The 27708-nt window shown below is 48.4% G+C and overlaps 1 protein-coding gene and 1 long non-coding RNA gene across 2 annotated transcripts in view; both read right to left on the reverse strand.

Moving 5' to 3' along the window:
• The window catches only part of LOC133135411 (F-box/WD repeat-containing protein 7), a 92384-nt gene extending 82723 nt beyond the window's left edge, over window positions 1–9661 (reverse strand). Inside the window, exon 1 of the mRNA XM_061252392.1 lies at window positions 9180–9661. Within this exon, the coding sequence (XP_061108376.1) occupies window positions 9180–9617 (438 nt within the window). The 5' untranslated portion in view covers window positions 9618–9661. The remainder of the gene's footprint in view (window positions 1–9179) is intronic.
• A 40-nt stretch (window positions 9662–9701) lies between these two features.
• The window catches only part of LOC133135412 (uncharacterized), a 54984-nt gene continuing 36977 nt past the window's right edge, over window positions 9702–27708 (reverse strand). The window contains exon 3 of the long non-coding RNA XR_009709386.1: window positions 9702–9815. This is a non-coding gene — a long non-coding RNA (uncharacterized LOC133135412). The remainder of the gene's footprint in view (window positions 9816–27708) is intronic.

Here is a 27708-nt window from a genome sequence, read left to right on the forward strand (position 1 = left end):
GGGGATGGACAGGTGATAGCTGGCGTGGGAGAGGGGACCCTGGGTTCCCTGAAGTGACCGGGACTGAACCGTAACCGTTAAGGTAAAAGGCGGGGGCGGTGGAGTTGGAGAGAGAGGTGGAACAGCGCAGCGAGAAGTGAGGAGAGGAGAGGAGAGGAGAGGAGGGGGAGAGACTGATCTCCCGCGTTAGCTGCGGAGGCACCGCTCCAGCGCGTTTCGTTCAGACGCCCCCCCCCCCCCGCCCCCCCGGTCAGGTCAGCCCCCCGCTCGATAACCACCGCCCCCCACGGGGAGGCTCATTAATCATCCTCCTAAATGATCCTCTCACAGTCGATCCTAAACCATGTCCTTTAATTTGGACAAGGGGAGAGAGGCGAAAACAATCAGCGACAGGCTGGCGGGGTGAATTGCGCTTGACGGGTTTTGATGAGATGCCGGGGCGAGGGGGCGGGCTAATATTGAGCTCCTATCTCGCTGTCGCAGTCTAGACAACTTTACCGCGGTAAACACTTTGCAGTGCGGCTCTGTCGGGGTGTATCATTAAAAGTAACCTCCTGACCCCGGGGCCTGCGGACGGAACAGGTGAGAGAGTCGTCCGTGTGACGGGCGGGGTTGGGTTCTTCCTCTGTGGGAATGGGGGGTTATAAAGGGAAGCTCAAACGATCCCCGATCGCCTCGTCCATCCTCCCGCGGCCCTGCGGCTGAAGTCGGTGGCGAACGGTGACCCATTAAAATGGCTTCCGCCCCAAGGTGAGGCTTCCCCACCTATTCACAACTGCTGCTTTCCATAGGTGATTTTTTGTCAGTTTGTAAAATCAGCACAAGTGAGCAAGAATGAAACTGGTCTGCAAAAATAATGTGGGCGGTTGACTGAAGGGGATTTCTGCTAGTTACAGTACATCTACAGCATACGTTACTGCTACAGTAAAAAGGCTGGGGGTGGGGGGGCAGAGGTTGGGAAGTGCTGAGTCATTGTTGTAGGGGGGGGGGGGGGGCGCAGAGGTTAAGGGTGCGTGATATGCCCTGCTGCTGTTACCTGGCAACGCGCAGAAATGAACTGTGTTCACCAAACCCAAAGACAGTGACAGGGGAAGGAATGCACTGCAATGCTCACACAGAAACGGTTGTTCATTCACGTAGGCATACAGAGGAAGAAATGGCCAGGAAATGCAGGGAATAACTCAGACAGGAGGTATCCTGTGCTAGCTGACATTGCCTTCGCTATCTGATATCATGGACCAAGGACACAGACAGCAAGTCAGAACATGGGGGCTAGTAGGAACATGGGGGTTAGTTGGAACATGGGGGCTAGTTGGAATACGGGGGCTAGTTGGAAGTCCATTTCTGAAGGAAGGTACTTTGCACTACCATTAAGCATTTATTGGATTATACTTATTGACAGCTTTGTCACAAGAGCTCTTTTTATGTTTTTTATAGAATCCATTTATATAAGTGGATATTTTACTGAAGTAATTCAGGTTAAGTACCTGGCTCGAGGGCATAACAGCAGAGCCCCATCTGGGAACGAAACCAGCTAAAATACAGAGCTACAAGCCCAGTTCCCCAAGAATAAAACTGCACTAGCACTTTGATAATCTGTGGGCACCGTGTGTGCGTTTGTATTCTCGTATGTGTGTGTTCGTGCGTGTGTGTGTGTATGCTCGTATGTGGGTGTGTGTGTGTGTGTGTGTGTGTGTGTGTGCACGTGCATAGGTGTGTGTGTGTGGGTATATGTGCGTATATGTGCACACGTGTGTGTTTGCGTGTGTGTATACGAGTGTGTGTGTGTGTGTGTGTGTGTGTGTGTGTATGATGGTAGGAGTGTGAATGGAGTGCACTCCTTTCCTTGGCTTGTTTGAAACGCAGTTCTCATGGGGATGGGCCGAGTCATCCCGACGTTCCCAGCTCCCTCCTCGGTTCTCAGCCATGCTCTCCCACACTCCCTTTTTCGGGGCTGTTGGCATTCCCGAGACTCTGTGGCAGGACAGCCGGGCCATCCACAGGCATCGAGGGAGGGGTGGGGAAGGGCTCTAGGGCAGGGGGCACATAACTCCACCTCAAGGGGACACTGGCCCAAAGTGCCATCCTATTGCACACCACTGACCCTTCTCACTCAGGAAGCCATGTGCCTACCCACAATGCATCACTGCCACTATGGCCACCGTCACAGAGTCATATAGCCTTTAGCCTAGCAGTTAAGGTACAAGACTGGGACACGAAAGGTTGGTAGCTACGCTAAGATCTGTACAGCTGTTTGGTCCTTGAGCAAGGCCCTTAACCACTTGCTTAGTTTTATCAACCGCAAGTCATTAGCTAAATAACAAATGACAAAACGTATAACTGTCACCAAGCAACAGGTGAGACCGTTACAGGCTTTGACACCCTGGACTACAGCAACTAAAGCTGAGTGCCAATTATACTGGTTTAAAAATTCTGCTTTTGAACTGAAAGTTTTTTTTACCTTCCTTCAGCAGCGTTACAGTCAAGCCTTATTTCCACAAAAGCTGAGGGGAATTTTAAATAACAGAATGAAATCCACTGCACTGTGAAAGAAGGAAGAGGCCATTGATTTCTGCACAAACACTCCCAAGCCAAAAGCACACCAGAGAAGCACAATTACCCCCTTTTTAAATACAGACACCATTCATTAGGCTGTCAGTACTCAAAGACGTGGCTAAATAAACGCTGAGAAATTTAACAAGTGGACCGTCTCTTCAGGCTATCTGTGGCCTTCTCTTTTCATTGATATTTTAACACACGAAAGCTGCAGAAAAATTATCCGTCTCTGCCTCCACAGTACGGTACACTTCACAAAATCCTTTAAACAGTGAAGGGGATTACGTAAGCCAGTAGGGCCCAAACCCAAGTTTGAGCTTCATAAACGTCTCGCAGGGCCGGGGTCCAGTGGACAGGACACGAGACCGGCCGTGAGCGTGTGCTATAGGTAGGTAGGGTTGGCAGATGTGGTTTTTGAGCGGAATATCCGTTTCCGAATAACTATTTCCAAAGGTCCGTTTTGCGGTCCTGGCCAGACAATATAATGTCCGGTCTGAGGAAGATTGAAGAAATGTACTGTGTGAGTTTGGAAAAAATGTGCATCTCAACCACCTGCACTTGTCCCTCGAACTCCACACTCACCTCGCAGAACAGGAAGTTGACCTTCCGCTCAACCTACGACAGGAAATGCCAGCCGTACCACACTTCCAGTTCAACTCTTCAAAAGCAGACGAGTAACGGCCACAACATAGAACCAAAACTAGCATTATCAGCAGTGAGAACTAAATAGATAATGAGCAATAATCTACTCATTATACACATCAAGACAATACACATTAAACGCATATGTACACAGATATAAAACTGTTGATCTGTTGTGATGGCCCACCCTCTCCGGTCCGCCATGACTGCGCGTGTTTATACATTTTTTATAAAATAAAACCGTATCACTGGGGTTTCCAATGTGTTCAGTAGAAGATTGTTGTGCCTGTCGTCAGGCTTTGACAAATGATTCATCTCGTATCTCTAGCTGTAGGTGTCTCTTTCCCAGGGTCTACACAAAGCCCTGGGCCCCTCAGTGGGGTATCGTGCTGCCTGAAGGGTGTGGGGTATAGTCCGCTCATGTGAGGAGCTCAGAGATGGCGGTAACGGCGGTGCAGGACGCGGGAGGATGCCGCGGTGCGGGCGTGGGCAGGGCGGGCGGGTCCCCGGGTCGGCCCATCAGCTGGCCCGCGTGCGGGGCCGAGGGGCTCACTGCCGCTATTGTCTCTGGCGGATTACGGGAGTCAAAGAGGCAGACGCCTCGGCCCACGGGCTGCCTAATCCCGGCCAGCTGGTCCGGGGCATTCTTTAGAGGGGCGAGAGAGGCTGTGCATTTCACTTTTTCAGCCCATTCATGAGCAGAGCGACCGCTAGTACACAAACAGCACAACCCATTCACAGGCAGAGTGACCGCTAACACACTGACGCTCACACACAACAGCTAGCATGTAACCGCTAGCTCACACAAACATCACGGCCTATTCGCAGGCAGTGCGACCGCTAACACACAAAGAGCACAACCAATTCACAGACAGCGTGACCGCTAACACACAAACGCTCACAAAATAGCTCAGCACAGCCCATTCATGAGCAGAGCGACCGCTAGCACACTGACACCATCAGGTCTCCCTCCTCGCATGATATTCTACGCAGCGAACAGCTCTCTGTGGTTTCTGGGGAATGCCTCAACATTGCTGAATAACACGTTGCTAGCACACATTTAAATGTAAACCTAATTTAAAGTCTAAGAAAGTCCTGGTAGCCACCCTACTGTCCATTGTAAAGTGACCATTGAAAAAGGAAGTGCTTCACATACTTTTCTATTCTTAGGCCATTTCAAGAGCCACTGAGCCCTCTCCAGTCCTGCTGCACGTATAAGAATGTTATCTCTCTGCACAGTGCATTTCAGCTGCCATAACACACCCTGCTATTTGTCTCTCAGTCCTCCCTCACCTCGCAGAACAGGAAGTCACCTTCTGCTCAACCTAGGAGAGGAAATGCCAGCCATACCACACTTCCTGTTCGACTCTTCAAAAGCAGGAGTGTAAGTCAAAGCAGGATTTTGCTTTTCCGAAAGGCCACGACACAGAACCTGACCTAAAATGATCCATAGCGAGAGGTAAATGGATAATGAGCGATTATCTAACTGATTAGATTATCCACATTGCACATTATGCACCTGCATATAGACATGTATAAAAATACAACTGCCGAAAGCCATTACAATGCTTATTTCCAAATTAATGTGTGTACGGTAACTAAACTAGGAAACGGTCCAAAAATAGAAGCTGTCCAAAAACGGTAGAAGGTAAATAATGTTGAGGAAAAGAATCCAGAGTTCAGAAGGACCGCTGTGATAAAGTACTCCTTATTACATGCAGCATGAAGAGAATTCTCAATACATCAGCACGGTGCTTTCTCTGAAACAAAGCAGCAAGCTCTCTGACACATATACTCCATGTTTTACGTCAAAGCTATATGCTTATCACTTTCTACATTCCAGCCATGTGCGTATTCGGCATGTTTCTGCGTAAAACGACTCTGAAGCAAAGCATCTTTATCAGGTAACTTATCGGACCGCTGACAAACAAATGTATACAAGCAGGCATGCGATTACTCAGAAATCATCCCTGAAGCGAACACGGTCTTCGGCAACAAACAGGTGGTTTATTCGAACGTACATCTCCAAAAGGCTGCATGTAGCCTATCCCAGAATCAACGGCATTTCTTATCGGCTCAGAGGAAGTGGCTAATTTGGGCCTTTCCCGCGAGTGAGGCCCAGAGCACCTGCAGCTGAGTGCACGGGACCGCCTGTCCCACAGGAATGCCCGGGACCCCCGCTCCCCCCCTCCCTGTCCCCCCCAAAATGCATTCATCAGACTAACTGGGCGCCTTTCCACATTCCAGCCCCTCCCGCACGCACCGCCCCCATAACTTTCTATGGCCCTGTCCCCTATTCTCCAAACAAAAATGTTTGGATACTCGAAACCAAACACCGAACCATTCAAAAAAATCATTAGCATGGTGGTAAACGGACTGCACTGATATTGCGCTTTTATCCAAAGCGCTCTACAATTGATGTCTCATTCACCCATTCACACACACTAACACACCAACAGCGACTGGCTGCCATGCAAGGCACCAACCAGCTTGTCGGGAGCTATTGGGGGTTAGGCGGCTTACTCAGGGACACTTCGGCACACCCAGGGTGGGAGATTGAACCGGAAACCCTCCGACCGCCAGACGACCACTCTTACCTCCCGAGCTAGGGTTGCCCAATTCGAAGATTTTTGCCTTAAATAAAATGGCGGCCTGAAATTTTGGCCAGCAGCTGCGGGAGACGGCGGTCTCGAGAAGTGACGTGACCCCCCAGGGGGTCACAGTGAGAGTGACGGGGTCAGAAGGGTCAGTGCTGACTTTCAGACTTTGAGAATAGCCCAAATTCCCCCTGGACAAAGAGACCTCCGCCTATGTATAACGCATTAGGCTTGACCTTCCTTTCCCTATCAAATACAGAGGTGGATAAAGACTTTCTGGAGCTCTTCAACAAAATTCACCAAAGCAGAAAATGAAAACGTAATTGATGCAAGTCTTGGTTTTCAACATTTGAACAGTGCAAGGTAAACGGCTGACATTACTGTGCAAAAGTCTAACACACAAAATGCTACAAAGTGAACATGCTTTCAAAAATAATTACATTAATATTCCATTATTAATATAAATATAATAATATTCCATACACTCAATATTACACACACACACACACACACACACAATCCCCTTAATCACACTTCACACCAAGTTCTCGCACACACACACACACACACACACACACTTCCATTGAATCCCTACTTACACCAAGTTCAGAGCCAAGAGAAGTTTCGACCAACCTTATAAAACCCTGAGCGCTCTAGCGGCCACAAGTTGGACCGTTAAACAACTTTCCACAACCAAGGCACAATTAAACTCCACTGCTGGAAAAGCTGAGAAGTCCTCAAACCCAATCAAAGCCATTACATCAGACTGAGACGAAGCTACAGTTACAAAGATACTCTGCTGTAAGACATACCACCATATCTACCTAGTGGGGAACCAATGAGAAAAATACCCGGAAATAACCTGAACGGATAAGCACAGTTTACAAATTCATCCGCTCACTGCGTCTACAGGTCTGAGATCAGTCGGTGAGCGCTCTGGAAAAGTCCACGACTGGTCAGACAGAAACAAGGGCTGTTCTGAAATCAGCGACATGCTCATAGAGAGAGATAGACTCACCAGGAGAAGTGCCACCCTCTTCATGGTTCTGTTCCCCATCTTTCTGAGACGGGGGGGGCCTGTTCTGAAGCCACCCAAACTCCAGCGATCGTGCTCCGTTCTCTCTGAGTGATGCGCTGTAACGGGACCGGGCTGTGCTCTATCAGACGCCCGTTTACTCTCCCTGGCTCTGCACTCCTCTCTCAGACCGTCTGTGTGCTCGCCCACTCTCTCTCTCAGGACTCCACTATCAAACTGCTCTATCTGCTGTTTATCTAGTCTCTCTGGACCGAGGGAGAAAATGGCTCTATCCTGCGTCTGTCCAGGCGAGCAGTCCTCTCTCTGTCTCTCTCTCCCTTTTCCTGTCAATCTCTCGCAAGTAGACTCCTCTCTCTCACTCTCACTCTCTCTCTCATCAGCAGACTACTCTATTCAGCGACCCCCTCTCTCTGTCTCTCTCTCTCACCAGTAGCTTCTCTACTCTCCTGCCGTTTGCGTCTCTCACTCTCTCCCTCAGTCTCGCTCACCAGAAGACAGCTCTACCCAATGCATCTCTCTCACCAGTAAAGCGCTCTACCCAGTCTCTCACTCTCTCTCCAGCAGACAGCTAGCTCTACCCAGCTCTCTCTCTGTCTCTCACTCTCTCTCTAGCTGACAGCTCTACCCAGCTCCTCTCCCTCAGTATGTGACTCTACCCAGCTCCTCTCTCTCCCTCTCTCTCTCCCACTCCCTCAGTATGTGACTCTACCCAGCTCTCTCTCCCTGTCCCTCAGTATGTGGCTCTACCCAGCTCTCTCTCCCTCTCCCTCAGTATGTGGCTCTACCAGGCATCCGTGCTCAGTGGCAGGGCTGCATCAGCTGCTGTCCCACACAGCCGCTCTCTCTGTAGGAGACACATCGCTCAGCACAACAGACACATTCCAGCCGGCCTGCAGAGGTCAGTCGGGGGCTCACCCCAAAACAATTGCTCTCCGCATTCAGAGTCCCGGGGCGCGGGACATCACCGGGGCGCGGGACATCACCGGGCCCCAGAACCCACCCCTCCCAAAACCCTGCCGCCCCCAACTGTACCTGCGTGCTAGCGATGGGCATTTGCTGGGTCCTGACCTTAAAGGTTGACCTGGGGGCACAGCCAGTCACAGAGAGCAGTCTGCTTTATCAGCATAACGCCATGCCGCATACCAGTTATGATCACATGACAGCATGATAATGCAGGTTCCTACTGTCCGTACTGAGCTGGGTCAAAAGGCTTTTAAGTTCCCTGCTCCATCTGCCTGGTTTAGCTTACAGAGGGAGATTCAGCTCACAGACCTGGCTACTCAACTCGACGCTACCATCAATTTTAAAGGGAAGAGAACTTGATGTAATTGGTCATTTGGTAACCGTTTCAGAACTTAATACATTTCATATCTTTATGAAATCTATTTGAGTGTCTAGTACTGTAAAAAAAAAACTAATACATATGTTAAGACACATGTGCTCAGTCAACCGACCCTGTATATTACTGTGGGTTTAATTAATCCTCTTGCTAATGAAGACGTGACTAAGAGGGGCCGACAGCTGGTCCTTTTAGGGAGTGACCTGAGCAGCTTTCTCTCCTGGGAATACAATACCCAACCCCCCCATCCCCCGTCACACACTCAGGTCTGAGATGGTGACTAGCATGGGGGTGATACGCTAATTCTGAGGGGTCAGAGGGCCTGGATAGGCTGCAGTCTCACACACACACACACACACACACACACACACACACACACGACTCAGTCCTGAGGACTTCTTCGATCCTACCTCATTTCCCACCAGCATGAGAAAACACTCACATTAATGTGTCATTTTAAGAACCGCTGCCCTCAAGCCCATGAAATAGGCCTGTCTACGGCACTCATTCGGTCGCCAAGAGGAATTGCTGACAACTTGTGACAATAAGCGTAATAGCGGCAATACAAAGAAATGGTCTTAAATGTCTGAATAGGGAAAAGGAAAAGGTTCCAATCTAGAGTAAGCATGTTTTTCAGTGGGGGAGACAATACTCATGAATGCCTGGTCAATGTAAAATGTTGCTACTACCATTCATCCACTAGAGGGAGCCAAATGCCACGGAACCAGATATGAATTGAGGTTTTGGCGGCCTCAACATTCAGGCTTCACAAACAACAAATCTGCTTGAAAAGAGGGAACCACTGCAGGGAACAGGAGTCTTACCAGGCCATTGGCAGTTAAATTAAAAGCTATTCCTTGTCTATCATCTCCAGCTTGGCTAAAATGGTGATTCTGATTGTGTGGATAAAGACGTGGAGTGTGAGGAGGTGGAAGGGAGAGGTAGACCGTAATGGAGGTAATGCTATGGGGGTAACGGACAGTAATGTGACGTGCAGCAGTGACCGTACCTTCGTTTTGAAGAGCGAGGCTGGGGTTCGAGGTGTCTGGTCAGAGGACACATCCATGTTGTGGTTTGGGTCGGAGACACTGTTCCTGAGCGAGGGGGAGTGCAGGCGACCTCCCTCCTCGCCCTCCTCCTCCCGCCCGCTCTCCTCCGAATGCTCGAAGTCGTCGCTGTCCTGGTCCATCTCCTCCTCTTCCTCATCCTCCTCCTCCTCCTCTTCCTCATCCTCTTCCTCCTCCTCCTGGGGCTCCTCCTCCTCGTTGTTGTTGTCCTGCTCCTCCTGCCAGGCCCAAGCCGCTCCTTTCCCGGGCTCCCCGTTCACCTCCGCCTCCCCGGGCGCCGACACCGCCGCGGTTCCTGGCCCCTGGGGGCCGTCGCTGGCCCCGGGCCCCTCCGAGGCCCGCCGCTGCTGCTGCTCCTCCTCCTCCAGCACGCGGTCCATGTGCTCCTCCTCTTCCTCACCCCCCTCCCCCGCCTCGCGGGGCTGGCGGGTGGAGGAGGCGGAGTCACCCCGCCCCGCCCCGCCCGGCCTCCTCCGCCTGCCCGCCCCCCCCAGCAGATCTGAGTTCATTTCCAAAAGCCAGCTTGCGACCTCCTGCACCTTCGCTAGGCTATCCGAGGAGGAGAAGGGCTTGGCATTCTGAAGAGAGGGAGAGGGAGAGGGAGAGGGAGGGAGAGAGAGAGAGAGAGAGAGAGAGAGAGAGAGAGAGAGAGAGAGAGAGAGAGAGAGAGAGAGAGAGAGAGAGAGAGAGAGAGAGAGAGAGAGAGAGAGAGAGAGAGAGAGAGAGAGAGAGAGAGGTTATTAGACTCCTTCGAATAAAAACCCCACACACACACCCTTCATTACACCGCCCACGCCCACACAGTTTACTTAAGTAGATGACGAGGCGCGTCCTACAGTAAGAGCGCCTTTTAATTGCCAATAACAACCCATCTTTTATTCATGCGCCTCAAACGGTCTTTTCATCATTAATGTTTTTAACCGAGCGGGAAATGAACGGGATACGACGACACTGAACACAGGAGCTGCTCTTCCAGGTGTAGTGCAGCTCAGAACAGGCCCCGGGGGCCTGAGTCCACAAACTACAGGCCTTGTGAGGACCTAAAAACAAGCCAGGACCGTAGCAGAACCGTGGCAGCAGCTGAAATGCGGGTAGGTCCCAAAAGAAAATAAATAATGAGTGTGTGATGAATAGACAGATGAAACTAATACTTAGGGGCATTCATCAAGTGGTGATTCTATTCAGTCATGGAGGAGACGTGCAGAGGAAGGCGGGGAAAGTCGATATCACATTCTGTTCAGGTAGCGGCTAAATATTAGCGACAGGCTGATTAATATGAGGGGTGGAAATGCTCAAAAGGGTAGATTTAAAAAAGCTGGCGGATGAGACAAATCGATGGAGACTCAATGCCCCTGTTCCCGAGGAAGATTGAGTTGGTCGGCTGTCGCAGGCCTGCTGTTTTACACGCCCCCCCACCTGCGTGTCCCAGCTGCCGATGTCCGGGGTGATTCATCAGCAAGGGAGCTGAACCTCCCTGAGTCTCCACGGCGACGCGGAATAGCGCCGTCTGAGGCTGGATTAGTGGAGCTAGCTGGATAGGAGCCTGAGTAAAAGATCAGACAGGAGTTAGCTGGATTAGCGGAGCTAGCTGGATAAGAACACTGAGTAAAGCCCAGAACCCTGCCAAAATATGGAAAATGGACTGAAGTAAAAAAGCTGTTCTGGGTTTTACTCAGTGCAGTGATCCAGCCAACTCCGTAATCCTGCTTTGTGATACAGTCCCCTGGAGTATGCCATTAATTGAGAACTCAAATCAAACTGGATGCATTTTACAGTAAAGTCAGCAGTACTGAAAAACACTGTGCAATCACCCTTCTGTAATCTTTCATCTTAAGTGTTCATAGAGCCATAAGATTTAGAACCCTTTATTTTCCAAATGTACACACAGGAAAATTACGACTTGTTTTGTGTATACCGTGCAGTTTTTAAAAATAGTGTTGGTGGTTGGGATGCAATGTGTTTGGTGCCTATAAGTGTGTACATATGCGTGTGGACATTATGTCTGTGTGCCCATGCTAGTGTGTGTGTGTGTATGTGTGTGTGTGTGTGTGCATTACTCCCACAAGAACAGACAGTACCTTTGACCCCCCCAACCAGAACCCAAGAGTACCTCTGACCCCCCAACCAGAACCCAAGAGTACCTTTGACCCCCCAACCAGAACCAAAGAGTACCTTTGACCCCCCACCAGAACCACACACTACCTTTGACCACCCTGATCAGAGCCACACAGTACCTTTGTCCCCCCCCCCGACCAGAACCACACAGTACCTTTGACCCCCCCCGACCAGAACCACACAGTACCTTTGACCCCCCCGCGATCAGAACCACACAGTACCTTTGACCCCCCACCAGAACTGAAGCGTACCTTTGAGCCCGCACTCACAGAACACAAAAACGGCAGCAGGCGAAGAGCGGTCTCCATCCACACAGAGAAAGAGAGCGAGCTCATGAAATCGCTCCGACAATTCTCCAGGAATCAATTACGCACCACTCACCCCTCCCCCCCGGCCATGAGACCACGCGCTTTTACGACGGCACGTCTCCTCAAAGTGGCTGAGGGCCGGAAGGTGGCGCGGGTCTGCCGCTCGTTAATATCTGGGGGGGGGGGGGGATTAGGGATAATGAAGAGGGGAGAGGAGATGAGGACTCAGGACCCATTAGAAAAGGCTGGAGCTTAATGTGCCATTGATGGGAAAGGTCCATTAGAAATCTCAGAGCACTCCTTTACCACACCACAGAGCTGTGCGTGTGTGTGTGTGTGTGTGTGTGAGTGAATTAGCGGCCTCAACGAGAGTCTCGTATTCCACAAGAGCTTCCTTTCATAAGCGAATAACTAGCATGATGGACTGCCACTGAAACTTTGGGAGGGCTTAGAAATGACTACACTAAATAACTCATGAAATCAGGTTGACACTGCTAGCATGCCAGGAGCCTTACGGCTACCAGGACTCAGAAGGCAGCAGATCCCTGCAGACTTGGTCAGCCCTGAGTGATCACTATGGAATTAACATATAGGCCATTGAAATAAATAACATAATGTTGAGAGGGTAAGATGGCTGGGGGTTGTTTTCCCCACAAAAAGTGCTTTCCATGAACAGTGCATGGGAATATGTCCTGATCGTATAGCAGCTAAGTTAGCAGCACCAACCAAGCAGGCCACATTTCACAGAGGCATGAAGCAAAACCAAAAGGTTGACTCAAAAATTGTGAGAAAAACCAAACTTCAGCAGATAATATAGCAAAGCATTCTGCACCTTAGGCACATTGATTGCTAAGCGTACGTAGGTTGCAGAGAGAGTACATGGTATTTGCATACATGTATTCCCACTTACCACACCTCAAAACAAATTTTGTACGAGACTGAGACTGACGATGAAAAGAAACCCGAGCAGTGTCATGCATCAGTACAGGAGACCTAAAATAACTGCTTTCAATCGTCGTGGTGGACTTCTAGGAGAACATCTTGTACTTTCAAAATATAACCAGCAGGGGGCGAGGCTGCATTAAAAAAAAAAAAAAACTTTGAGATGAGACTGGGAAATTAGCCACCAGTCCACGTAGTCCAACGGTGGTGATCTCAGCGACCGGTGCAGATCGATTCAGCAAAGGGTCTGAAAGGGCTGTAGGCACTTCAGAATTTTAAAATTTTAATTCAAATGGTTACTTCGCCATTAAATGAGCATGAGACCGATATCCATCAGTCTTCTGCTTGCATGCAAATCAAGTGGTGGAAACGCATAGCACAGGGATAATCAAATCTGAAAAACCAGCCCTGGTTTTCTCATTTCTCCTGCATTATTGAACAATTAGTGCTGATTATCTTCCTCACTCCCAGGTAAAGGAAGGGCGGTAAACCAGCACTTCTCTGCCCTCGAGGACCGTGATTTGATCCGCGACATAGCGTCGCGAACGCCCAATTTCCCGAAGAAGCCCAAACTTTTACCACGTGTAACAAAGCCTGACAAAGATATTAAGTAGCGCCTGGTGTTAGTTTTCAGAGAGTGCGGAGGTATAGAGATTGCGGTTCCAATTACGTGCGATGTTTCCTCTGGTGCCGATTCATCAAGCAGCCATTCTACGCCGAAGCGCAACGCCAGATGAGAACTCTGCTTCTGAAGATAATTGAGTTTAACTTCAGCTTTTTAACAGGCGTTTAATTTTGGGACAGCTGCTTAATTGCCCTCATTAAAACCTCCCCTTATCCGTGGTCGGAGACGGTTCGGAATGAGCCGCTTTGACTGACAGCATCGCTGGTCATAAAAGACTGTTTAATGAAGTGACACAGCGCGGCCTGCTCGATAAGTCATTAAAAATGCACACCGAGTAGGAGAACGAACAGATAGAGGGGCTGGAAACGGAGGGACAGATCTTATGAATTCATAACGAAGGAGACTGAATTTAATTACGTTTAAAGATCGGTATCCAAACTATAGCCGCACATCAGTGTGTGTTGGATGTTGGGAGAAGACTCCATTGAAGCTTTCAACGCCAACGCAAAATCCACTACGGTGGAAATTCCGGGAGGATGGATGTAGCCCACGCAGTTTGCAAACATGAACAAAATGACGAATATTTCTGAGATTTGCATGGCTTTACAGCGCATGGTTTTAATAAGCTTAAAATGTCAGCCCTGTATAAGCCTGCCATGTTAGGAGAATTTTGATGCACGATGCACTATGTATAGTTTATAGTCAGTTTAAGGGCAGATTAATATAAAATGCAATATATAAATGCCCAACTGTGTCCCTGGACCTGCCCAACCCTGTTTCAGTAGATCTACCTTCCTGTAGGTTTTCACTCCAACCCAAATTTTGAAGACCTGATTCCATCAATTATCAGTTCAACAAGATGTCTAGATGCAGAATGAGGTGTGCTTTGTTAGGGTTTGGCGTAAATACCTACAGGACAGTATATCTCCAGGAACAGGGTTGAGCAGCCCTGAAATAATAATGCATTGATTCCTGAACTTTAGTAATTATTTGTGTCAATATGAAAGCAGATTTGTCCTCAAACACTCAAACACAAACAAGCATTGGTTCCATACAGCCGATTACAGATTGAGCCTCTTTGGTTGAGAGGCCTACTCAAGGATGCTTGGGTACCGCCAGAATGAGAGGAGATTTTTATTTCTTTTTTCCAATTACAAATGAATTTGCAGTTACACAGCCCTGTGGTGTTCAGAGAAACGTTGTGAGAACATTGCAACAAGTTTTAGCAGTGTTTAAGTTTTAGCACATTGATGATGTGCTGTGATGAGCCATGTCCTTATTACATACAAAAATATATAATAATAAAATAAAACCGAAACACAATAGGACCAAAGCCATCCTTTTCACGAGCTGTTTTTAAAGACCCTTCCATCACAGCCCTTCCCAGAATGCATCAGAGGCACCCAGCAAGACGCAACTTCTCCGCCAGACCTCCACGCCATAGGGTTCCCCCGTTAGATCTACACTCCTCCATACTGCGCCTATATATTAGCTTACCCAACCATTAAACCAGAAGACTAGCACAGCAGAACCATAGGGGGGGGGGGGGATGAGATGGAAAAAACTGGCTAGTCACAAGGGTCACTCTCACCTCTGCCTGCAAATAAAAACCGCACATTTTTCCCTCAGGCGCGGACAAGATTCGAGTGATTAAGAAGCTGCCTTCGCATTTGCACAAAGCTGCACTGAGTGCCACAGAGACCCAGAGCTCTGTGCTGTACATTCAAATGAAGCATTACCCCGGTGTTCATTTTCCAATAATGAGTGACCAGAACCACATTCATTTCAAGCTCTGAAATTTACCGTCCGGGTCGTATATATTGCTGCGGAGATAATTACCCGTAGTATTTCACAGAACTGCCTGAACGTTTGCTTCTTCGTAAAGCAGGACAAAGCTTTTTCTGTCCAAGAGAGGCACTAAATTGTAATCTACGGCAGATTGAGGCATTAAAATGTGAAAAACAATTATGAACAATGTTTAATATCCAGGAAAGCCAAATTGGTTTGTTAGCAAGACAGAAATAATAGACTGTGGATAATACACGGACACTTCTGGCAGATCGATGCTCAACCCATCATCCAATCAAAAGAGGTGAAATACTAAGGTGGGGTAGCATTATCTCCCAGTGGAGGTCAGTGTCATGTTCTCTGATTTTTCTATCGACATTGATTGTTCCCGATGTGCTGTTCATTTTCTTTACCTTTACATGTTTGTCATTTGGCAGGCGCTTTTAATCCAAAGCGACTTACAAGTGTCCACTTTACAAGGGCCTTCAAATCTCTGGGAAATGACATTCCAGAGAGAGTTTTGCACATGTGCCCTGAATACCAACCACACTGACACACGCACACACACACGCACACGCACAGGTGCGTGCGCACACACAAACAATACACTCACACAGGAGCGCACACACACACACACACACTACACTCACACAGAAGCGAACACACACACTCACACAGGAGCGAACACACACGCACACACATACAATACACTCACACAGGGGCGCACACACACACAAATCAACACATCCCGGATTCCCAGAATACCTGGCTGCGTCAGACCTGGCCGGTCAGACTGCGTTATCCCCCCCCAGACGGCCTGGGGAGAAGCGTTCCGGTGGCGTTTCACAACACAATTAGCTTTATTACCCTCCGCATGATAAAGCACCAGCGCTGACGTGCAGGCACGAGCGACCGGCAGGCTGTCAGAAGAGACAGGCGGAGGGGACCGTAAACTCCCGTAATTATGGCACCGTTATTCATTTCAGTACCGCTTCTGTTTACCTATGAGCTCCGGCGCATCGCCGGAGGGCGGGCAGACGCGTCTTCATCTCAGACGGGACCCGGCAGGCAGAGTTCAGCGCTCCGCTACAAAGCACACAGCCCGGAAAAGCGGCTGAGCCACGGAAATAAGAACCCGGGCAGCAGGACTCGGGCTGCATATTAATATATCCGATTGCGGTAATAAGAATTACCGCCGCCATGGGGTGTATAGACGTTTTTCTTTCTTGATTTATTTTCTGCAATAATGTCGGATGCAGTTGTAAACCGCCAAACTTCAGAGGGCATGAAGTGATTCCAGGAACGATGTTTTCAGTAAATTATATCTGATTATCTATTAGGTGCTGATAAGACGGCAAGGCCTCGCAGCTTCCGTTAAATTGATAAAACGAATCACACGATCACAAAGAAGATGTATGAACTTGATGCCGATTGGCTGTTAAGACCCGATCGATATCAGTGATGATGTTGTTCCGTGGAAGCATTTGACATGGCCTCTGACGTTTAGTTGTTCACTACCACATCAGAAGGGATTAAAGAAAAAGATGAGATTGTATATGCGCCCCATGGCAGCGGTTATTGTTAATATGCAATAAAAACTCAATTTGCAGTGCTAATTAGGACCTCCCACTACCGCCTTCTTGCACATTAACACTGACGGTGGCGACTTGGTTTTGTTGTTTTAATAACAACTGCCTTCTCAAAAATTCCCCCATTCCAGGGACAGGCCAGCTCGGAGTCCACTCGACCCCTCACTCACTGCACCCGCCCTCCTCCCGCGACACCTCCGGTTCCCGCTCTTTTCTCCTCCGTTCCAACATCCCAGAGGGATGAGCTCAGATTTTGAACGTTGCCAAATGCTTAACGGTGACTCCGACAGTCACGAGTCGCATTCCCACCCCTGTGTGTCTCGCGCAGTGGGGCCTCCAGTACCCATTTACCCCCCGCTGGGAGCTGGTGGTGTGTCTTGGCTGCAGCTGGCTCTGGCTCTGCCGGCCAAGTACAACAGCAGCAACACTCCCTATGACGGGAATAATTCCCTCGGGAATAATGCCCTGGTTTCCGCGATGACACATCCGACCGTGCCAGAGCCAGCAGGAGCCAGCAGCCCCACCAGGCACCCCCTCGGTCTTGGGGCCCCACTGTGTATGCTGAACTCAACCCAGACCTGGACTGTTAGGCCTACTTCCCGGGGGGGGGGGGGTCCACTGTGTATACTCAACACAATCCAGACTTGCCTGTGGGACCCACTTTGTATGCTCAACCCAAGCCAGATTTGTTCTGGGGGAACCCTGCGTGTACACTGCTTTTCATTCCAACAGTGAGAACACCCTCTGAATTAATACAAGCTGTTAATTATTTCTAGTTGGACACTTTTAACGGCAACTAGCCAAATTAAGGCCCAATTACGTCAGAAATGGCTAAGCTCACAGTGAAGAATATATGTTCCATATTCACAGTCCAGGACATTGAATCTCACACTTTGTAAGATGCTACATGAAAAATGAATCCTGTTGAAATAGGTACATTTTTCGAGTCAATCCTTGGGGAGGGGACACCAGCAGAGGCCTAACTGCTTTAAGACTGAAAATCTGCCTGCTGAAACAACCATAACTTGAGGAAAACAAAAACTTAAGATAAATCAAATGTCAGCACGTCAAAATAGCATCATGTCAGGACAAAACTTCAACAACCTTTCTTGGTCAAGAGAAATAGAAACCAGGATAGGCAGTGGGTGTCTGGGTCTGGACACCACTGCTGCTAATGCTGCCCAGAGGCTTCAGTCCACGGGGGTAATACAGAAGCAATAAAACCAAGCAACAGAAAAATGCCTTTTTCATCATATCCACTGGTGTGTGTGTGTGTGTGTGTGTGTGTGTGTGTGTGTGTTATACAAGACACCACTTGTTTAAATTAATCAGGCTGCCTCTCAGAGTGCAGATCTCCCCGGGTAGGAAATGAAGCACTCAATATACAAGCTGCACCAGCGCAGCGCTGGGCATAAGAGAGGCCCTGCATCGCAATAACACACTTCTCTGGGTCCTTCCTCCTGAGGAATGCTTATGAGAAGAAGATACCGGAGCGGGGAAATGGAGACTACAGCAATGCAGCGGAAAGGGAGGCGGTTTCCATTAGTGCCAGGCCGGCGCGTGTCGGAGCCCGGGGTAAGAGACTACGCCCACAGACTCAGCCCTTTCTCAGGAAGCAGAGCCTCGCCGAGGCGCCGCTGAACGAGGAGACGCCTTTGAGAGCGCTCCAGCTCCGGTGCGACAGCGGGATCCTTAGCCCCGGCCCCCGCCTCACTGAGCCCTTCATTTACAAATGAAAGGTCCCTTCTACTCCGGCTGAGATAAAAGTTATCAGGTGTTCCACAGACTCAGCCGGTGAAAGAATCAATCTCACTCTTTCTTACAAAAAAAATCATAAAAAGAGCAGTGCTAATCTAGTTGGATGTACGGATAGACTGTACTCCCCTCCCCCCAGAAGAGGCCGATGGTCTGGGCGACTGACGCCGCGTGAGTGGAAAATGGAGCAGAGGCATTAACCACGGGGAGCTCAGACATACGGCCAGGACACGTGCGACAGGTGTGATGGAGCATTCGCCACGCTCCCCCACTCTCCATCTCGCAACCGCCCCGGATGACTACTCAGTCACAGTCATGAGAGCAAACACTATCCTGCATTCAATCAGTCTCAGGGGAAACACTATCCTGCATTCAATCAGTCTCAGAGGAAACACTATCCTGCATTCAATTAGTCTCAGGGGAAACACTATCCTGCATTCAATTAGTCTCAGGGGAAACACTATCCTGCATTCAATCAGTCTCAGGGGAAACACTATCCTGCATTAAATTAGTCTCAAGGGAAACACTATCCTGCATTCAATCAGTCTCAGAGGAAACACTATCCTGCATTCAATCAGTCTCAGAGGAAACACTATCCTGCATTCAATTAGTCTCAGGGGAAACACTATCCTGCATTCAATCAGTCTCAGAGGAAACACTATCCTGCATTCAATTAGTCTCAGGGGAAACACTATCCTGCATTCAATTAGTCTCAGGGGAAACACTATCCTGCATTCAATCAGTCTCAGGGGAAACACTATCCTGCATTAAATTAGTCTCAAGGGAAACACTATCCTGCATTCAATCAGTCTCAGAGGAAACACTATCCTGCATTCAATTAGTCTCAGGGGAAACACTATCCTGCATTCAATCAGTCTCAGGGGAAACACTATCCTGCATTCAATTAGTCTCAAGAGAAACACTATCCTGCATTCAATCAGTCTCAGGGGAAACACTATCCTGCATTCAATCAGTCTCAGGGGAAACACTATCCTGCATTAAATTAGTCTCAGTGGAAACACTATCCTGCATTCAATCAGTCTCAGGGGAAACACTATCCTGCATTCAATTAGTCTCAGGGGAAACACTATCCTGCATTAAATTAGTCTCAGGGGAAACACTATCCTGCATTCAATTAGTCTCAGGGGAAACACTATCCTGCATTCAATCAGTCTCAGGGGAAACACTATCCTGCATTCAATCAGTCTCAGGGGAAACACTATCCTGCATTCAATTAGTCTCAGGGGAAACACTATCCTGCATTAAATTAGTCTCAGGGGAAACACTATCCTGCATTAAATTAGTCTCAGGGGAAACACTATCCTGCATTAAATTAGTCTCAGGGGAAACATTATCCTGCATTCAATTAGTCTCAGGGGAAACACTATCCTGCATTCAATTAGTCTCAGGGGAAACACTATCCTGCATTCAATTAGTCTCAGGGGAAACACTATCCAGCATCAGTCACAGACATGAGCAAACACTATCCTGCATCACTCACAGACATGAGCAAACACTACCCTGCATTCAGTCTGAGAGCAAACACTATCCTGCATCAGTCACAGACATGAGCAAACAATATCCTGCATTCAGACACAGTCTGAGAGCAAACACTATCCTGCATTCAGACACAGTCTGAGAGCAAACACTATCCTGCATTCAGACACAGTCTGAGAGCAAACACTATCCTGCATTCAGACACAGTCTGAGAGCAAACACCATACTGTATTCTGTGCTCACAATGCAGAAGGCACTGCTGCTACATGCTGCCTCCACTATATTTCAAGCAGCCGCAGTTCTATAAAGCACTTTGTGTGCTGTCAGGTCACTCATGACTGCAATTCCAAATATGCACATGACGGATGGGTGTCATCCAAAAGTCTTGCACAGTATACAGGGAAAATTCTTTTTTCATTTGTAACAGAAATCCTAAGGCGTGACTGATTAGCACTAGAGAAGGAAGCTAAATTTAAACTTGGTGAAATTCAGGTCGTTAAACTCAGCTCCACTAAGGCACGGAAGTGGACAGGGTTAATTAACAGAGTGCACGGTGGGTACGCAACAACGTCTGTCAGAATTGGCAAAGGGCCAAAAGGGGTGCCTTGTTTCGCCAGCGCATATTGACAATTTAGCTTGTACAAACTTTGCAAATGGCAGCGCATTTTCTACGCATCATGTCCCGTAATTTGTGTTCTGGGCAAGAACATTTCATATTGCGAGTTCCTGGAAGGAGTTGTAGTGCTTACAGAAGCATGCAGCCTTGCACCGGAGGGTCATACTGCATCCTCCATCCCAGGTGTAGAAGACTTTTTACAGTGCAGAAAAAGCTCAGACATACGCACTGGTGCATCAAATAAAAAAACTAAAAAAAACTATTGATTGTTATTGGTAATATATAGCTGTAAAATGAATTTTTAATAGACCTAAGACTTAAGACTGCAAGCTTCAGGAAAGTTATAAGGAAAATCAATAGATACACTTCATTAAATATTTTCCCTTACTGAATTTCTAAGGACCTAGGCTAGTTACTGTAAGCAAAAGACTGAGTGCATTAACATCAAGAAACCAAGCATTTTAGCAGCACGTTATATAGGCTTAGTCTCAATCTCTCTTTAATGCATCAGCTAGTCTGGGGCAATTAGCAATTTAATGTAATATAACTAAAGAACGTGTTCCATTTGAGCAACACTACATGTTTTATGGACACTTAAAGGATTATTTTTTTATTTAACCAATTTTCAAAATTCCCCCACAAAATCACATAGGGCATGTAGCACATGCAAAACGTTTTGGCACACGCAAAATCAATAAAACAACCAATGACTGTAACAACACAAAAACCATGACCAATCATTGTTGTGGGTTTTGCGTGTGCTAAAGGTTTTAAGTAATTCACCCCCATTAACCTGAGCCAGCGGTCAAGGTTGCTTTTACAGAAGACACTGGTCTGCTCTTTTAAGACCAAGATGGTCTCTTCAACCTCTAATCTGCTACACTCCTCGTGCGCAGCCATTTTATATAAACATGGCTATAAAATGCAACGCACAGCACTCAACAGCCATGACAGCCCCTGTGAAATGCACAGGAGAGTTGGGCTGTTAGAGATGCTTAAGATAGTTACAGGCTGTGAAAATCCAGTCCCCCAGTGTGAAAGCCCTTAATTATGCATGACTACCAAAGAGCTCATTTCAGGGTTTTATACTACAACACTCACACACAGGGCTGACTTGGGGAGACACTAGAGGAGAAAGCCAGGGGCAGCCAAGCGAGGAGGCTCGGCGATACCCACGCCTTTCATTGACTTATTACCTTCGCCCCACTTTTCAACGACAGGCAATTTCTCCGCATCGACTGCAACCGGGGCTCAGAAACCCCAGGGCCAAAGACGTCTAGTAAACAGCTCTTCAGGGGGGGTGTAATAGGCAGGAAAGGGGGGGGGGGGCTGAGCCACTGTTCCAGACAAGTTCCACATTACATCTCTAGTGCTCAAGGTACAAATCAACAGGGGTGGGAATTTGACAAAAAAAACAACTACATTTGTGCCATATCACAAGGGGGTTCAGATGTCCTTGCAAACCAATGAGCAAAGAACCGCCACCTCTCTGGTAGATATAATCAACAGAATGCTGCATTTGCTGCTGACCTTGGGCTTGCAGTGACGGGGGCACGTTTGAGCTGACCGCCGGCCTCTGACCTGCCGTCCAGGGAAAAAGACGTCCTGTTCCACCAAACACGGCTCGCACCTCTGGATGTTACACTCCGGAGAAGCCCTGGGAGCCTAAAACAGCCCTGGCTGCGTGAGGAAATTGACCATTCGTTTCCCGTAAAGGGTAAAGCGGAACGGGAGAGAATGCCAAATCCCCTGCACCAAACAATTCTGCGGAAAAGGTCCCATCAACGCCGACGGGATCGCAGCCGTTTTTCTGACGTTAACACGAAGCGCTGGGGAGTGTACGAGAAACTGTGGAGTGGTCTCGCCTCGAACGTCACCGCAGTGGCGAGATTGCCTCGTTGCTTTTCATTCTGTTAAACGGCTATAAGCCAGGCAGCGGAGGGCGGGATGACAGAGGACGCAGAGGCGCAGGAGAGCCTGCCAGGAGCCCTGCGTTTCAGGTTACCGCTCCTGACTGCTGGCCAGCGTCCCTGGGCCCCGCGCGGCTCTCTGTTCATGCAGCATCAGGACTCCAGATCAGCATTAGCCCCCCTCCCCCGGGAGAGGCACTTTACTGCTGCAGATTGTCCACAGGAAGGATATAAATAGAGAGGCTCACGGCGGCTCCTACCTGAGAAACAAGGCTTCCGCAATCAGGCTAATAAACCCGCCGTCGGGGGAGGCGCCAGCGTTCCCCTAATGACGCCCGAGATCAAGCGCAGAGACGTGCGAGATCTTTAAAATAGTCGTCTTTCTGGCCCGCGTAATCTAATAATGAATAAATATGGAAAAGGAGCGAGTCAGCACACCCGGTGTATTAAAAGCTTGGGCTTAGCGTTAGGTGTCTTTCCTGTGTTACTGTAAGCTTGTCGCGCTGTCACAGGTGTCAGCCCGAGTCTTCTAGCGTTAGCGGTACCGCGCATCGCGCTCCGAGACGCCGAGGCGGTCCACGTGAGCGTGTGAACCCACATAAATAACCGCAGAACGTGACTGGAACAGGTGTGCGGGAGGGCTTTGGGGGAAACTGCTTTGGGCTCGCTGGCAGGCTGCGGTCAGTCAGCCATTAGCCGGCACAGATGTTCTGCGGACACACTGGTCCGCTCTTTCCTGGGGGCCCTGTTTCTCATAATGGCCGACAAACGGTAACACGATTTCATGGTACAAAACATATGCGGGGACGATGCTTCTAAGGGCAGCGGAAATATAACGGTTTTTAATGAGCTCCCGTGCATTTTAAACAGCCAAAAAGCAAGGGTCTGAAATAATGGTCGATTTAGACACCTGCTAGCTTCCAACAGCAGCACACAATGTTAGGATGAGCCATCCCACCAGTGTAAACCTTAGCCCCTTCTCCACCACATACATTTATTTTAATTGTACAAAATCAGGCTGTATTTGTGTCAGATCCTCTGGGTGAGAGAAATAAGACGATTCGCTTCGTCGAATCGCTGATGTGTGGGTTTCGGGTTTACTGCGAGCGTCGCCAAGTCTAATGACCTCGGGAAAAAGAGAAACACAGCTGCACGCGGCCCGGAGGCCTGGAACCAGGCCCAGCTGCAGCGTCCCTGGCAGGCGGGGCGTCGACAGTCCGGCAAAACCCGCACAAACTGAATCCAACACCCAGGCCAGCAACTACACCAACACACACACACACACACACACACACACACACAACACCCCGCTTACACGCACCGACCAACTCCTCCCTAGGGCTCCTCTCACACTGACAACAGTCGACACCAGCATAAGTACGGTGGTCAGAAAGGAGTTCACACAGACTAATTGCCGGCGTGCTTGCCCACGCTAGTGCACGATGAGAACCCTGGAAGCATTTTTCAGCCAATTATTTTTTTTTTTGCCCGGCTCATTTTCTCACCAAGTGTGTGGAGCTGGCTCAACTAAATGCAAAACAGAACAACAGGCAGTTGGCTGCAAATATACATGAATAATAATTAATCTTCCTGGGGAAGATGATTTCAATGTTTTTTTAATGCATCAATAAGACCGAAGACACTTTGCAAATTGCAACAGAGGATAATCAGAATAATCTAAAATGGTCACTGGTACACTTAACTCAGTGGCAACTATAATCAATAACTGTTGAAGGAAATTAAAAACAATCAGTGGCTGAATACTTAAACACTACAAGAACACTAGGACTGACTGAAATTTTAATCTGAGCTCAATATTAGTATTATGATTAGACTATAAGGCCTGGCAACAACATGGGTTAGATTTGACCAGTAAGTGACCACCTATGGGTTTATTACATTAATAAATACATTATATGCAAGGAATATTATACAATTCATGCTGTTCCAAAATATCAGTTCTGCCAGTAAGGGGTGGCATATTATGTAGTGTTTAATTTCTGTAATCAACTAGAAATGTGAAGTTATTTTTTCCATAAAGAATGTAAGACTTTAAGAAAGACTCACCTTTAAGTACAGCTGAACATACGCTTAAGTATATTCGATGTAAAAAAAATAAATAATAATCTTTCGGATGAACTAGCATTTTCGCTAGAAAGGATGTGGTGAATATAGAAGGGCTTACATTACTCTACCCTCTGAAGGATATATCTGATGGCGTCATAGTGGTAAGCTTCTCAGATCCAAAGGCCTAGTTACTTGTCCAGAAGGTGGTATTGCAGCAAGGATGTAGGATTGTCCTCTTTGCACCAGGACCAACCCCCACCTGCTCCCGATGAGCTGATTAGTATCTTGCATGGCCGCCCATTGCCGTTGGCTGGTGAGTGTGCGTGTGCATCTGTGTGTGTGTGTGTGTGTGTGTGTGTGTGTGTGTGTGAATGGGTGAATGAGAGGCATCAATTGTAAAGCGCTTGTATCCAAATAAATGCAGCCCATTTACCATTTTAATTTATATGCAACTTCACACAAGCATGGTGCACAAATGGGGCATTGAGGCTCACTTAATAATCACTTAATGGATAATTTCATTCTCGCTTTAGCCCTTGTTCACCAGCCACCCCGAGACCGAAGTAGACAAACGGAAAAGAAACCATCTTTCCGTCTTTTGCCAGCGAGGGCTGCCTAACCTTGGGCAATGGCCTTAGGAGACCTGCTCTTCTCTGGCTGCATACGGTCCCGTTTAGCACAGTTAGACGGCAGGCAGCTCGGATGAACAACTTCCTCTCTGGAAAGTTAATTAATCACTGCAGGGATGCGGAAGAAAGGATCACGAGAAAACATCTTTTTGTTTTCGCCAAGAAAAGAGGACACGGTCATCAATCGACAACCAGCATCCGAGGACACGGTTTGTGAAGTCTAATGGTCTGCAAGATGACAGGCGCATTGTCTCCTGGCTGTGAGACCTACAGGCCGAGACTACAGCCTTTCCTGGGTTTTTGCCGGACAGTGTAGCTCTGCCATTGGGTCTCCTGAAAGCCCCATGTTATTACCCCGTCGGGAACAAGAGGGCACTAGGAGCCAATGCCAATTAACCGGCAGAAATTTGCCAATCGTCCCATTATCAGTGACACGCTCGAGTGTTGAATTCAGACAAAACAAGCACCTTGTCTGGCATCAAGAGAAAAGAACTGGAGACTTATTCTTATTTTTTATTTTGCTTTTGCATTTGCGTCAACAGTTCTCCCTGATGTCTTTAAATCAAATCTCAACCTGAGAGCTCCAGACTCGCAGAATAATAACTGCAGCGTTGTGCATAATTCACAGACCAGGCTTAAAAGAGCTGGCACAGGTCCTTTGTGCATTTCTATTTATTGTAAGAAAAAAAAGAAATCAATGCTGACCTTGTCATATATGCTGTCCTTCAATGCCAAACAGAATACTTCTACAGGGAAGGAAAACATATAAGCAGCAAGAACAAACCTGCTGTTGATGCATTCCAGTACCCACGTTTTTCATTTTGGCCTAATATAGCAAGTTTAAATACAGGTGGTCTGAAATTACCAAAATGAAAACTGGAAGTCCAGTTGATTTGAGAATCCCTTTTGATGACATTTAATTTCACTTTAAGCAAGAGGAAAGGTGGGATGCACAAAATTAACACAGACAGGCTCATTATAGAAAATATGACCAGCCATTCAGTTCCACAATTAGCCAACTACAGACAGCGGCTCAGGAAATAAAAGGTTAAAATCTCCATATCTTTAAACATATGTATCAGACCCTTTTCGAAATCCGCTTGATTTTTCTAATATAAAAAATAAGCGTCTGTGGCAAGACCTTCAAAACGGTGCCAATTCTCCGTAAGTGGCAGAGCGGAGGGAAGAACAAGTGTACATCTTTGCTGGTATTGACTTACAAGCCCCCGCAGATAGATGATGATGTGAAATAAAGACAGCACATTAACAACCTGGCTTTAGAGCACTAAATGCACCATGAAAGAGAAGCCATGATGAATCTACTGCTGCATTTGAGTCGGCCTAATAAGTGCTTATAAAGAGATGGCAATCTATGTAATTAGAATTAATGGCTTAGGAGGCGTATCTTTCTCAGGGCCAGGGGTCTTTGAAGTAAATCGCTTTGCAGCCAGTCAGACGGTTCATTGAAAATAAGAATGATCGATATTCCGCCGCTTCAAAGGGAGGGAAAGGAGACCGAGCACTCGGGGGAAGGTTGAAGAACGTTTTCTGCGGCGACAGAAAACTCGAATGAAAGCGGGAATTTTCTGGCAAATACGAGCATTTCCTCTCCTCCCCTCCCTGAAGTGTTTCACACTCCGGAGCTGGGATCGCTCCAGGGCTCTCGTTCTCCGTTCGGTTGGCGAGAGAGACAGGGCTATTCCTCCAGCTGACAGAGCTGAAGAGTGGCTGAAAACCAGGAAACCAAGCGGTGGGGGGGGGAGTGCCATAAACCTGCTCTCTCCAAAACAAACTTCAACTGTTCCAGGACAATATAGAACGCTAAATTCAAACTGGTACCGCCGACCACGAGCTGGGCTAGCCGCTGTACGCAAAGAACAAGAAGCACAACAACTAAAAAGAGGCTGGGGAGGAGAAGCTTTCTGACGGGAGAGTATACATTTCCCAAAGAACACCAAGGGAGAAAGCAAACACCCTGCCTGCCCACCGCCAACTCACCCCCCCCCCCCCCCCGCGCCAATGAAAACCCATCTCTCTCAACGAGGCAACCAGCAGCGAAGGACCCAGCCAACCCCCCGCAATCTCACCACATCCATTAGGAGCGCTCTCCAGTTCAGAGTCGGCTCGATGTCGTCAGGACAGCCAGTAAATCACGCCGTTCCATTATAAAATCAATTACTGCGTTGCATTTCCATTGTCTGATGACGGCGAAACGATACTTTCCTGCAAGGTCAGACTCCGGGAATTACACCTTCAGAATTCATGCTGCAACAGACAGACTCTTGCCAACAGCTAGTTATTCCCGACTCGATCCGGAGCGAGGTTACCGTAACTAGCTCTCGGGACCCCCCTCGGGGTGAGGTTACCTTGGAGGGCGGGGGGCAGCGGGTCGCGAGGCGCTGCAGGTGCTCGGAGGTATGGCCGCAGGACAGGAGGTCGGAGCAGCAGGTGGAGCGCCCGAGCCTCTTCATCAGGGTGGAGATGATGCTGCAGCCACAGCCACACATCGGCTCGTTCATGGGGGGCCACGCGCTTCCCGGGGAAACCAAGAACGGCCAGGCGGCCGCCGCGCTACGCTGCCTGTGCCTGGGCTTAGCTCCGGGGGGCGCGCATGGCGCCGGTCTGCGCCG

The sequence above is a fragment of the Conger conger genome, chromosome 8 (assembly GCF_963514075.1).
Source record: "Conger conger chromosome 8, fConCon1.1, whole genome shotgun sequence".
NCBI lineage: Eukaryota > Metazoa > Chordata > Actinopteri > Anguilliformes > Congridae > Conger > Conger conger.